The following is a 15,193-nucleotide window of genomic DNA, read 5'->3' as shown; positions in this document are numbered from 1 at the left end:
ATTTTGGACTGCTAAATAATTCAATTAAAGCAGTTTGCGCTAAGGGCGGTTAAAATCTCAAAGAATGATATTTCTAATAAAACGTTTCCGCTTAGATTCAATGTTGAATTTATGTAAAATGCTACTGTTTAAAATAAAAATGCAACAATTCGTAATAATATTAATTAAGACGAAATATTGAACATGGTTCCATTTCCAATGTTATCTTTTCGCACACATCTAAGACGTATCACCTGTAGATATATACACGCACCAACTAAGCTTATTAAATATTGTGGGCAAACGACACCCCCAACCCACCCACACAAACAACAATGTCGGTATAATGGTAAAGTTGCTTCAATTGTTATACCAGTGCAATCGTCATTTGTGTTAAATTTTCAAACTTAAATTCATCACTCGCCTAGCTGTACATCAGTGAGATAACTGATAATAAATGTGTTAACCAGCGGACGCTTTCATATTGAAATAAATTCAAGGCTCTATATTTGTAAGCATAGCTATGTTACGAAATGATAGGTCCCAAAACTGGTATTTTTTCATCATTATAGTAGGGCCTCTCTCAAATAACTTGCGGAAAGTTTAAAAGCATGTTGCATATGTCCACAATGAGCCAGTAGTCGTTAAACCATATCTAGATTGTGGTTAACATTTGGTTATTGATTGCCGATTGCAATGACCCATGCATATGTGGCTTTTTTGAGCGTGCGTTATATATAATGAACCTGTTTCGGGTACTTTACCATTGCATTATTAAGTCAGGTTGTTTGTAATGCAACATAGGTCAGGAGGGATGAATTGCGATTTAGAGTCGTAATATAATCAGAGAGATGTACATACATGCAGAGTTCATTAATTATTCTGATTTCTGATTCCAAATTCCTTTTTCCTATCATTATGTTTTTCAAGTAAGTCGACGGATGTATTTATTCTTGCGTATAGATGTAATTTGAGAGGATTCATTCTGTTCGATTATTCAATGGAATTATAAAATGCTTGTTGACATGGAGCTAAACTATTATGCTGGGGTTATTATGAATTCATTCAAAGGTGTTCTGGACAATATCATTGTGAAATATCAAGACTGTTGGCACTTCAGCACATTTAAGGACAATGGTACATTTGCACATTCAGGACCGGGAAACCGTATGGAAAACTCGTTTAGAATTGTGATTTAACTTTTAAGGTTAGGTCGTATTTTTTAAAATAATTAATATTCCCTAACGTTTTCAATTTGTATAATTTGAAAATTATATTGGTTTACATGTTTTACTAGACTTGGTGCTTTGGCTTCTCTCCGTTACTATGTTTAAGGTCATATAATCTTAACACTCTTCTAAGACAAGTTTGTGGTCTTGTTCGAATCACCGTTACGTTTAATAGAAGGAAGAAACGTTTTCACAACATTGAATACATTTCTTAAACTCAGATGTAACAACTAACTTTCAAAGGAAATGACTTTGAAATAAATCCTTTATGAAAAAACTTTTAAAAAAGACGTATAGGTCAGAATGTTTGATTTTAGCTATGTCAATGTTTCGTTAATAGTAAATACTAAAAGCAATCAATATCATTATGCTAATAGACATCCCTTTCTTCTCCTGGAACACGTGACTGATCAATTATTTCGTGTTAAAATTGATCGGTTTAATAATATCATTTTTATATTTCCTTTATTTAACTGAACATATTAACGATACATTTTGTGGCCATATGAGATATTAGCCTTGAAAATCACTATCAATGGACCAGTTTTAGGCCAAATGACTTGATTGACGTTTGGTTGAATTTGATGCAATGTCTGCCTTTGCTCCTTTGTGAACTTTTTCTTTGTTGCCAGTTTTAATCAAAATTTGCATGTTTCTCTCTTTTGTGCGCCGTTCGGTTTGGCTTTATTTACTGTCATAAGCCTTATTTGAGGCTTAAAACTAAGCAGAAGTTAAAATTATATCGATGAGTAACCTTGATATACATGTATTCAGCTTCAAACGCTCTGAAAGAACTTTACCTTTCTTACATCTGTTCCAGCTATAGCCTGTTTGGTTTATTTGTGTTGAGGGAATGATGACACTGATATTATACGGTGATACATGTATCGTATATCTGTACTCAGGACAATGCCCTGCAAATAGTTAAAGCACAATGTTAAAAAAATGACTGATTTAAATCACAATCATCCGATTCTCGATATATGGATGAATGATATAAACTATGTACTTGTCTAGAACAATGCATGAGTTATTAAGGTGAGCAAACAAAATCTCTTCGACAAAACGGTCAAGCTACTTACCGTTAGTGATGTATATCTTCAGTCTACATGGGGAATGAATAGCCTACCATTGAAATTCAAAGAATTTATTTGTCATTGAAATTGGAAATATATGACCTTAATAACAGTCTTTTCAAAGCAGCCTTACATCACATATATCATCGAAAATCAAATCAATGGCATAACATAAGTTTGAGGAACTTCCAGTTTAGAATACCCAGATGAGCCTTGCAGAAATGGTAGACGATATAGTCAAGAAAAAGGCAATACTAAATTGAGGACAATAACATTTGGCAGAAATGAAAATTTATGAATGAGTGAGGTTGATTTTCAGCACGTTGTTCGTAGAGTATAACGGTAGACGGGATAGGCACTGTTGGCATGGCACATGCAACTAACGACAGACAATCCTTTACCTCGAGGGATGATAAAGCTGCTCTCAGACCCCAAACGTGCTCTGCCTTAAACTTATACGATAAATTAAATCGAAACCCCATAAAGCTATATGCACACAAATACGTATACAACCTGTGGAACACGTGTCTTGATCTTGACATGTTCAAGGAATTGATTATGATCAATGATATTTATTATCCACAACACCAGGAGTTTCGCACAGTAAACTAGACAACACTTGATATTATGCGATAGGCCTAAAATAGACATTATCTACAAAGTAATCAATGGTGACATTAACTTCCACAGATAAAGATAGGGAAATGATCGGATCTATTTGAAATTAAGTCAGGTATTATATATATATATATATATATATATAGAGAGAGAGAGAGAGAGAGAGAGAGAGAGACAGACAGACAGACAGACAGACAGACAGATATAGACAGAGACAGACAGACAGACAACTGTGTGTTCTGATCACTTCTCAAATGCATATTAGTTTTGTCAATATAACATTAAAATTGATGACATATTAGAAATGACTACGACGTATCAAAATAAATCATTTTATGTCTTGTTGATAATATTAGCTTGAAAAAACATGATCGATGGGCTTAGCATGATATATCATTTTAGATTTTATGTTGAAAGTATTACCTCGAAAGCATGCCCGCACAGACTGCTCCCCAGCTTGTTGCGTAGTATATTTATTCGGACACGGAAAACAAAAAGACTGACCGGTTGAATTCTGAAATGTTCCAATTTCACATTGTCTACATGAGTCACCTCCAGTGCTACTTTGATAAGAGCCAGAATCGCATTTGACACAACTTGTTGAGCCTTTCTGCCCTTGAAAAGTACCGCTAGGGCAGGCAATACATGCAGTTTTTCCAAGGTCAGGTTGGTAGGTTCCAACTTCACATGACGCACAATTTGTTGAACCTTTCTGCCATTGATACGTACCGTTAGGGCAGGCACTACAGACAGATTGTCCAGCCTTTGGTTGGGTTGTTCCAACGTCACATAATACACACGAAGACGAACCTATTTCGTTTTGATATGAACCAGGATTGCATGGAATACATGTTGTGGATGTTCCAACATTAGGTTGATACGTTCCTGCAGTACACTGTATGCAAGATGTTTGTCCAAAGTCTGACTGATACATTCCAGAATTACACGATATACAAGAAGATGAGCCAGTAGTGTTCTGATATGAACCAGGACCGCACTTGGTGCATTCTGTTGAAGTAGTATTTGGTTGGTACGTGCCAGGCGGGCACTGGATGCATGCAGTTTGCCTTGGCTGAGGTTGGTAGCTGCCAGCCGCACATGGTATACATGGAGATCCAGGAAAAGCTTGATACGTACCAGCCGGACAGTTGTTTACTGAAAACGTCAATATGATATTGCTATAGGATGATTTTTGGAATGGGTGCAATTTAGAAGTTGCGCACCAAGAAAAATAGATCATTATAAATAGAAGGACAGTTTGTGGAAAATCTTTTATGAAATTATAATATGTGTCTACAAAATGAACCAACTTATGAAGTGGCCTTGCATGGGATAACATAAATACTCTACAAGGCACACAGGCATACAATACAATACTTTGCAGGTATTTTGTTAATTTTATTGCAATCAGCAAACAGCAATATTCACTGACTGGTACGTCAAATATGTCTGTCATTTGTAATGTACGTAAAATACCCTGGCCCTAGTGTTCAAGAATTGTATTAGATTTAAATTTGCTTACTTTTCAATTATGATGCATTAAGACCGGCTACAGTGAATGGCTAATAGGGATGATTAGTACAAAACTGAATGCAAGTTCTGTCACGATATTCTGTAATATTTGCTAAGCTGTATTTATTTATAAAACGAAACAGTTTGTAAAACCATTTTTTAACAAAATGGACGTTTTGAAATTTTAGCTGTCTCTATACAACGTGCTATAGAGTAAACTATGAATGTCTCATTTTGTGATTTGGTAACGTTAATCTATCTACGTTTTGTTTACTCACCAACACACTGTGTTTGAGACGTTGATGCTGTTTGATTGGTTGAGGTTCCAGTAGGACACGAAAGACAGGAAGACTGCTCAATATTCGCCTGGTAGGTACCAGCTGGACAGGCTTGACAACTGCCACTCGTTGCGCGGAAGAAACCAGAACTACATTCAACTGCATTGAGAAAATTTCCAACAAATTTGTCTTAGTATATAATCGTTATTTTATGAAATCATTATTAGCGTATATGTTCATTTACCAGTCGAAAATAAGAATTAAATTAATCATTGTTAAGATTGTTTGGCTGCTTATATGTTCTGAGTCTGATTTTTATATATGTATTATTTTCTAGATACTATATTTTATTATCTACAACTTTCAAATGCTAATGATTAGGGAGTAGATGCAGAATGCAATCAAAATATATTATATTATATTATATTATATTATATTATATTATATTATATTATATTATATTATATTATATTATTTGGAATTTGTTCCATTTCAGTACAATTAAAATAAGGGGAATTTGTTTTATAAAACATTGCTTTGTAAAGTGGTAATTAAAGGCGTTTGTAATTCACTCATTGGATGTACCTGAAAATTTATGCGAAGAATTATTTCATTCTGTCCCGGTATTAAAACACCAAACAAGTATTACTAAAATGTATGAATTAAATATCAATGCAGTTTGAAAATACGTATAGTATATATGACGGACTAGAGTATACATTCCTTATCTATACACTCCGTCGTGCAATTGGAAGAAGTGTATATGAGTTTATATGAGATTATACCAGCTTGATATAAAATACAATACGTCTATCACAACGAGGCCTGGTATGTTCCTACGTGACAGGGCTAAACGTGCCCAGGATAACGAATAAAAAACACACTGATCAAAAAGACTATAAATGGCAAAAATCAAAAATCTATCAATGTTACAGACGATAATACAAAAAAAACAATTTTACAAACACTTACACAAAACTATTTTCTCATACCTAATAATTCCAGAAATACTTTTAAAAACTTTTAAAAGTCAGAGTGTGAAATACATAACAAGGTTTCTCTGCTAATTCAGTCAAAAACAAATTTCAGATAGTGTTAGTACATTGTAGAGAACTATAGAAGGGAATGTTAATATTTTGGAAAGACGTTTGAGCATTATTTAATGATAAATGAATCTACATAGTGTATCAATATCCTGGATCCTTTTAAACGGGAATACGTTGAGAAAATAACTCGCTGCAAGCTTTTCACATCGACAAACACCGCAACATAAATCGACACAAAAGTAAATGTCGTTCAGAAGAAGATTGCTTATTTTATTAGAAGACTTTGAATGTGGTTAAACATTACATTCAGTGGCTAGATTGCCTGCTTCAAAATTAAAGAAATAGTTTATAAGTCAACTACAGTCACCAGAATAAAATCATGCAAAAGAAGATATATGTAAAGAATCTCGCCATACACCATTTTAGAAAAAGCCATTCCAGGATCGGAACTTTTCTAAATGTTTCGAAACGTTCATGTCCTCGTAGCAAATTGACCTATACCGATATGTTCTCTATAACAAAATGTTGCTCTACCTGGATAACTGTGTTAAACACTTCATAATCTAACTATCTCTCTATCTCTCTACAGACCGAAAGATCTAAAAGTATACTACTTGATCCAAATACTTAGTTGCCAACTTAAGCAAATATAACTTCCCGAAATCGCCAGTACGCTATACAGAATATTGGATTAGGTGCTAAGAAAAAGTTAAAACAGAAGACAGAAACCTTAGCTTTTGGTGCACTCGATTCTACTGAGTAAACTAGAAATAGGCTTGATTTGATAAATTGAACGATGTGATCTTTCTACTTCCGTTTCACTCACCAACACACTGTGTTGACGAGGTGGATGAGATTTGTATGGTTGTGTTTCCACTTGGACACGATAAACACGAGGACTGTTCAGCACCCGGCTGATAGGTACCAACTGGGCAGGCGTGACAGCTACCATTCGTCATGCGGAAGAAACCAGATCTGCATGAAGCTGGATTGGGAACATATGCAACATTTATAAGCTTTTTGTCTACAACTGTGATTTTAATAGCGTTAAATGGAATAATGTGTTGAAATACTAGTTGTAATTTCCGTTTCTATTTTTATATGCATTTATGAATATTAGCAGTTGGATTAGGTTCTCAATAAACAGGTCTGCTTAAGATTGATTTGTCAAGTTATACTTCATGAAAGTTCATTCAAACTGTTCAAACAAGTATGTCAGGTTTTTATGTTGAAATATTAAACTATATCCTAGCAAAGAATTAGATTAAACTTAATATTCTTCAAACTATGTCGTTCTCGCAAAATATTCCATAAAAATGTAACGTAACTGAAGGTTTAAATATATTAATAGGTTGATCATGGGAATGTATGCGAGTTGTTGTATGATTAGGTAAAGAACTGAAAAGGTAGTGAACTGTCGCTAAACTTTATAAATGAAATATTTCTAGAGTTTGATAATAATTAGCATATATTATGAGCTTGGGTGTACATATCTTACCGACACATTGTGTAGACGAAACGGAACCAGCTTGTAGTGTTAATGTACCGGTCTGGCATGAAATACAAGACGCTTGTCCAGGCGATGGCTGGTACGTTCCTCCCGGACAGGCCTCACACCTATCCAAGTTGTTTAGGAAAAATCCCGCTGAGCAGATGGCTATACATGAAATGAAATTAAATCACTAACGTTCGCCAGGTGTATGACAAAATATAACTAAACACGTTTCAATATCATAAAAGAAACTTCCACAACATTTACGTTTGTGTGCATCTCTCTATCTCTCTTTCTTTCTGTTTATTTATCTATCTCTCCCTCTCTCTCTCTCTCTTTACATGAATCTCTCTCACCTTCTCTATTTCTCTCACCCTCTCTGTCTCTCTCTCTCTCTCTCTCCTTGTTTCTCTCTCTCTCTCTCTCTCTCTCTCTCTCTCTATCCCTGTCTCTCTCCTCTCTCTCTCTCTGACTCTCTCTATGTGTCCGTCTCTGTCTCTCTCTGTGTATATATAGGGTGAGAGAGATTCCAAATATTTAATACAAGTATTTTTTCCCAATTTAAGCAAATGCAACACTCAGAAGTCGCCATTACTGAGTCAAAATGTAATGAGGTAGGTGATAAAGAAATTGTGTTAAAAGTAAGAAAACCTGACTTTTTGCTCTATAGTGTTTTGTAGAATAATGATATGGTTGAGTTAGTCAACAGCAATGGTTAGCCTCCTTACATCAGCTTCACTCACCAACACACTGTGTTTGAGATGTGGATGCGACTTGATTGGTTGTAGTTCCAGTGGGACACGATACACACGAGGACTGCTCAGTATCCGACTGGTAAGTACCAACAGGGCAGGTTTCACAACTATCATTAGTTGTGCGGAAGAAACCAGAATTACATGTAGCTGGATTGAGAAAATTTGCATCATTTGTAATTTCAGTTTTCCAGTTGAATAATTTGAAAATGCTTAAATAAACAAATGTATTGAGTGTGTATGTGATTGGGATTTTTAAAAAGCTTTAATAAGTTTTTAATAAGTATGAAAAACTGTTCTGAAATAGTGGATTTGCTATATGTTTTTACCTTTATGCGTTCGTATGAGTATTACCAGTATAAAATACGAAACAAAGGAACGTGAATGATGAAGAAAGTTGTATCAACTTCTGCTTGACCAAACTTCGTTCAACAGTCTAAACAGATTTTAGATAATGCATGTTACGATACAAAACTATAGGTTTTAAAAGAAGTAAATTAATATGAACACTCTTCAAATATATATCAGAATAATTCACCGCAGTGTGAAGTTGTTGAATGTTTGAAATCAATTAATTGGGTGATCGTAAGAGATTACGCGACTTCTTGTCTCATTGCACGAGGAACTAGAAACGCAACAGACTGTCGCTGAACTTTCTTAATGGAATATTACCACAATTTTATGGTAAGTAAAATATACTATGGAGTAGGGTAGAGATATATTACCGACACATTGTGTAGACGATGTGGATCCAGCCTGACGTGTTACTGTACCGGTCTGGCATGAAATACATGACACTTGTCCAGCCGAGGGCTGGTACATTCCTATAGGACATGCTTCACAACTATCCACGTTGTTTAGGAAAAATCCCGCTGAGCAAACGGCTTTAAATGAAATAAAATCCAATAACTAACGTTTTTCAGATGAATGACAAAATATAATTAAACCGTATGTACAACATGTATAACAATATATAAAAGAAAATATTTGCAATATGACAAACCAATGTAAGAACATTTACCATTTACGTTGGTGTGAATCCCACCCCCCTCTCTTTCTCTCTCCCTGTGTATATTTAATATTTATTCTCAATTTTAAGCAAATGTAACATTCAGAAAACGTCACTATAAAAACACAAAGTAATGAGGTACCTAATAACAAATTGTCTTAAAGGAAAAAAATGGTTCTGTACAACTGGAATATGGGTGATTGGTGAACTGCATGGGGTGGTCGTCTTATTTTAGTTTCACTCACCAACACACTGTGTTAAAGATGTGGATGCGACTTGATTGGTTGTAGTTCCAGTGGGACACGATAAACACGAGGACTGCTCAGTATTCGACTGATATGTGCCAACAGAACAGACTTCACAACTACCATTTGTTGTGCGGAAGAAACCAGGACTACATCTTGCTAGATTGGTAGAATTCGCATCATTTTCAGTTTCCAAAGCGACAAATATAAAAATAGTTAAAGGAATAAAAAAAGTGCTGCGTATGTATACGTACGTATATGTGTGTGTGATTTGGATTTTTAACGTAGCTTTAACGATTTTATTTTAGAAATGTGTTGAAATACTGGATTTACTTTGCTCTTTTATCTTCATGTTTGTGTGAGTTTTACTAGTAGAACATGCGAAGCAAAGAAACGAGTATAATGAAGATAAGTTAATAAAATTCTGATTGACGAAAATTCGTTACAATAGTCTTAACAGGTTATTGATTTGCGTGTTGACTTATAAAATATACTTTTGTAATGAATCAGATTAAACAGAATACTCTTCAAATATACATCACGCAGAATATTGCAGAGAAAGGAGAAGTAACTAAAGGTTTGATAACCATTAATCGGTTGATCGCGAGATGTTACACGACTGCTTGTCTGACTGTGTGAGGAACATTAAAGGCGATTTACTGTCACAAAATTTTGTTAATGAAATATTGTCACAGTTTGATAATTAGTAAAATATGCCATGGACTATGGTAGAGATATCTTACCGACACATTGTATAGACGATGTGGATCCAGCCTGAAGTGTTATTGTACCGGTCTGGCATGAAATACAAAACGATTGTCCAGACGAGGGTTGGTAAGATCCTATAGGACAGATCAGGCAACTACCAAAGTTGTTGAGGAAATATCCCGCTGAGCAAATATCTTTAAATGAAGAGAAATCAGGTTAACAAACGTCTGTCAGATCAAGAACAAAATATAATTAAGTAAATTATTCCTTTATATTTATTGCCAATTTAAACAAATAAAACACTTGACACTACAATATAGAAAATAAACAGGCTTTACATTGTAAATTGCTGAAGTTAATCTTTCAATCTCAGCTGTATTCATCAATACCCTGTGTTGAGTGAATGATGTGATATGGTTATTCCACACGCTAGTTGGACACGAAATGCAGAACTTGGATGGCAAGAGCCCGGTGTAAAGGCGTGGCAACTGCCAATCGTATTACTACAGAAGGCATAACAATATATATTTTTTAAGTCTTATTGTACATTTGTCAAGTTCGAAATCGTGTGGACCTCTTTACCTGTTATGTCTTGAAATAGAAGATTTAACTACAACATAGTGTTTCTTTATAGTTTATTATATATATATATATATATATATATATATATATATATACATACATACATACATACATATTGGAAATAAAAGAAAGGCATGTATGTTGGAACGTTAGCTTGCAGTGATGATAAGCATGATATCAAAACTAAGTGTGTTTGCAGGAAAAATATTTAAATACGATTGACTCAATTCAGAAATCTAGCTTCCTTTAAAATTCTGAACGTAAAGAAAACTTAATAGTTAATTGTTTGATGACATAATACTATTGTTTATCGTTTGAATGTTATGTATGCATCAGCCGGGTTACATTGAATACAAAACTAGTATACTGTCCACTGTAAATATAATTTTATAAACGCATGCGATGATGTCATGAGGTAGTATCAGGAAAAGTGTAATGGAATATTACATTTAATAGATGCAACTGCTTAAGTCTTATGTACATCAGATTTTATTACCGTTTCATTTTAACGTTGAAAACAGAACTTTTAAGCATTGACTATATATCGACCATAACGTAAAACGGATTGCGTAGTGACGTTGGCAAACAAGCAGAAAACGCCAGTAAACGTATCAGACATATCCAGGCAAGACCAATTTCTACAGATTCGGTAAATATCTTTTAAAACTCTTCATACTGTGCGGGATGTTGTTTTGAGGGTGGGGGATACAACGTCCAAATCAAACGAATCAAATTGAAAAAGTACAAAATTATGTGAAAGACTTTGCAAGTCAGTTAGTTCCCTGAACTGATATGGTTTAGAACGTTAAGGGGCCGTAAGGGTGATATATTATTTTCCATTAAGTGCGAAATGCAAAACGTAAGAAAGATTCGACATCAGCATTTAAGTCAATGATAAAAGCATATGCAACTGATGATCTGAATTGTGCCCCAAATAACACAGCGACACAATGGTTACCTGAAACGTTTTCCTTCCATCGACTGCACGTGTCACAGCAAATAAGATAAGTGGATTCATTATAGCAGTAATGCAGAAAGGATGGGTAAAGACTTGAACAATAAAGAGCGTCAGCATCTCCGAACAAGCAATTATCTATGAATAATAATAATAATAGTAATAATAATAATGATGATAATAATAATGTTTACTTGTAATACAGGCAACTGGCCCAGGACACATATCCATACATCATGCCGTATAAAGAGATGTTTAGTGTTTAACAAAAGAACCTAGTATGTATTGGAAGTATTACACATCCATAAGGCGTATGTGGAGCAGGTTTTGTGACATACATATTGAGTCTTGTAGAGCTGGATTCGTTGATAAAATGGTTTATTTAATCTTCAATGCTTTTATTGTAAACATTACTAAATTAGACATCATAATTATAGTAGTATCATTTTGTATAAAAGCCCTGCGTTTTTCTAAAGTTGAATTTGTATATACCAGGATGGATAAATATATTCGTAATTCTCCATATAGCGGACAAACTCAGATAAAAATAGAATTCATTTTCGGTATTAACGTAACAAATTGGACACAGTTTTTCTTCATGACAAATACTTTATAATATTCATATGTTGCCTCTGATTGGAAAGTTCGCCGCTCAAAGCAAAGTGATTATATAACAAAACTCGCCGTCTCCGAACAATTCTATATATTTCTGACAAGTGAATTCTACTCCCATTGACCTATAGAAAGAATGTATTTCCATCCACTTAATAATAATAATAATAATAATAATAATCACGGTCTTCGTTGTCACAATCATCACCACCATCTTCAGCATCATCATCATCACTCCAATATCCCAACTTTGCTCAGGTGATGGCGTGGCGTGCACGACGAAGATAAAGAGAAAACTAATCCTAACGAAGTTAATTTGTACGACAGAGCGCTGAGTATTGCAACATACCAATTACCGGATAGAGAGACATACATACAGAGAGAGAGAGAGAGAGAGAGAGAGAGAGAGAGAGAGAGAGAGTGTTAATGAAAGAATTACAATATTTTAAAAATAGTCGAGTTTAATCCATTTTTCTTTCCCTTTCACATGCCCTCAGTTCGGAAATTCGACATCTAAATGTCCCGTTAAAATACAATAGGGATGAGGAGTAAGTGTCCGAATTAACAGAACACCACTGGATATCGGTATAAAAAGTATTTTTAACACTGTTGATGGTCGAAAGTCACTATGAATATATCACTCCGTTTGCAAAGATATTTATGTATTTCTGTATATCTCATTATCGTCTGTATTGTCTTTCTACCGTCGTTAGTTATGGAATTAGAGGTACTTTATCTTCTTGATATTATTATTTCTGGTGTGGTAGAAATGTTATATATAGGAAAGGAAACAAAATAAAAACTGTAGGTGCACTTAAGTAAGGTAATTTGATCACAATCGATAATTGAAACAGACACAGTGCGATAGCAAAAAATATACATGTGCATATGTTGTATTTCAGTTTTAAGAAATTACCGGTTTTAATGGGAGCACGTGACGAATTCACACATCGACCGTTTTCACACCACTACGAAATAACAGAAATACATTTTAAAAAAATGAAACCCTTTCTCTGGTATGTTTTCAATGAATGACAATGGCAGTTATGTGGTCCGCAAGTTACGACACTCATCAGCTTACATACAGACACCAGCCTCCGTACCATCTATACCTTCTCAACTAATCGTACATCATCTAAAATGGGACGGAACTTGTTGGTGAATAAATATTAGCAGATATATTAACTTGGAAAAAACTGTTACTCAGAATTCATCTGACATAAATCAATGCATGGAGAATGTATTATTGAGACTTACAACTATACACGAAATAAGCGGAAAATGATAGATCTTTATAAAGGAGCTGCATCATCATAATCATCATCATCATCATCATCATCATCTGCATTATCATCCTCATAATAATAATAATAACAATAATAATAATAATAATAACACCATATAATGCACAATTATGGTAATTTAAAAATGATTATTAGCAGGACATACATTATCCGCTTTTTAAACAAACAATAAAATCCTTAAAAAGGTGGCAATATATTTATATACATTTGCACCATATCTGATGAAGTTATGCTCTTCTCTCTGGGATTAACATAAATGTATGTACAACGAAACTCTGTATTATTGGTTCCATGCATCATGCACTTCGTATTTAATTATATTAGATAGTGTTTAATTTGTGTGTTTTATTTTCATGGTTTCCCTTCGTACTCAAGACATGCATTGTTACCAATTCATATTATGAATAAATGCGATGTTTGAATGAGGAAAGAAACTTTATAACTTGCAATAATAATAAATATTCTTAAAAACTGTATATGTTGAGTTTGAAAGAATGTATATCATTATAACAAACCTTCCCAGAGCCACACGACAGGCCGTCGGCCGGCAGAACATGCACACATGCACCGGATGTTCCAAATGTAATGTCATAGCACATCATATTCGTACAAATACTGCTAAAGTCACCATTATAGTTCGCCTAAAACAAGGAGAAGAAATTTATTAGCGTATAACTTGCATGTAATATTCTATTTGCAATATAAGTAAATATTTGAGAAAGAAAATGACCGGACACATGAAGTGCCGAAACAGATACAATTTGCACCAACAAATACCAAAAAGAAAACTAGCATGTACTTTACTGGTCACTATGATACACTCACCCTTGAAATGAGGGATGAATACTAATTGTGTTTCATGCATTTTCTTTAAGTATCCAGGTAACATCTTTGTTTAAAAATAAATTCATGCACAACATTAGTATTAAAAAAATAACACGAAACAGGTTTTCTTGTTTTCTTCGATTTCTTTCAGGCTGAAAATGAATCGCCTTTACAACGGCTTATATTTTTACTGTAATTTAGAGAAAGGTTATCCACTTACCCTTTGGCTGGGTGTCATTTGGCAGAGACATTGACGATACGTATTTTGATAAGAATATAGCAGTATTAGTTGTTGTCGTAGTAGCAGCATCACGATTAGTAGTAGCAACGGTAATGGGTTTGATCATGTTTGGTGCTCTATGGCACAGCAACCAAAGTAGGTTATTTAGGTCCTAGGAAGTGCTTTGCCTAAGCACACACCACATTAGTAGACACAGGTTCATCCAATCATATGATTCCATCATGATTGTGCACTAATCACTGTAGTAACTAACGGATGAAAAGTTGATGAGGAATGCGAGACCAATGTATCTAAAAGTACAGCTACAACGATGGAAAAGGTACAAATAGTATTTTTTATTTAAATTTTGGTTGATGAGATTATGGTTTTAGCAGAAATCACGCTTGTGGATGTGATGTTGAGTCTACTAATAAAACAACAAGAAACAACAATGCAACGGAAAGATGCGATTAGTGGGGACAAGCAGTAGAGAAGAAAATGATAAGGCTTGCAAATGGATATGCAGAGTACCCGACACAAGAAGGAGGAATTATCCCTGATAAACCGACATTGATCGTCTACTGGGTACTCGCTACCCGGAAATGTTCGATCATCATTTATTGCAACTGCGTCGTCAGTTTGGAGACATGTTCTGTCTTGAGTACTGAAATTATATAGTACAAAAAACAATGATGGTCTTTCATATGTTTACATTCTGAGTTTGTTTTAAGTTTCGTGGTAAAATTAATTT

At 34.4% G+C, this 15,193-nt stretch overlaps 1 protein-coding gene across 1 annotated transcript in view; it reads right to left on the bottom strand.

Moving 5' to 3' along the window:
- The window catches only part of LOC149790510 (uncharacterized), a 56,598-nt gene that overhangs the window by 22,900 nt on the left and 18,505 nt on the right, over positions 1–15,193 (bottom strand). The window contains exons 9-21 of the mRNA XM_089972563.1: positions 14,974–15,106; positions 13,913–14,038; positions 13,010–13,061; positions 11,485–11,619; positions 9,980–10,138; positions 9,237–9,395; positions 8,708–8,866; positions 7,974–8,132; positions 7,237–7,395; positions 6,565–6,723; positions 4,693–4,851; positions 3,326–4,057; positions 2,009–2,122 (exon numbers count right to left, since the gene is read on the bottom strand). Coding sequence (XP_089828689.1) covers positions 2,009–2,122; positions 3,326–4,057; positions 4,693–4,851; positions 6,565–6,723; positions 7,237–7,395; positions 7,974–8,132; positions 8,708–8,866; positions 9,237–9,395; positions 9,980–10,138; positions 11,485–11,619; positions 13,010–13,061; positions 13,913–14,038; positions 14,974–15,106 — 2,405 coding nt within the window. The remainder of the gene's footprint in view (positions 1–2,008; positions 2,123–3,325; positions 4,058–4,692; positions 4,852–6,564; positions 6,724–7,236; positions 7,396–7,973; positions 8,133–8,707; positions 8,867–9,236; positions 9,396–9,979; positions 10,139–11,484; positions 11,620–13,009; positions 13,062–13,912; positions 14,039–14,973; positions 15,107–15,193) is intronic.

Source organism: Sinohyriopsis cumingii, chromosome 10, assembly GCF_028554795.1.
Source record: "Sinohyriopsis cumingii isolate HCF-2022 chromosome 10, ASM2855479v2, whole genome shotgun sequence".
Lineage (NCBI taxonomy): Eukaryota > Metazoa > Mollusca > Bivalvia > Unionida > Unionidae > Sinohyriopsis > Sinohyriopsis cumingii.
This window is presented reverse-complemented; position numbering and strand designations above follow the sequence as displayed.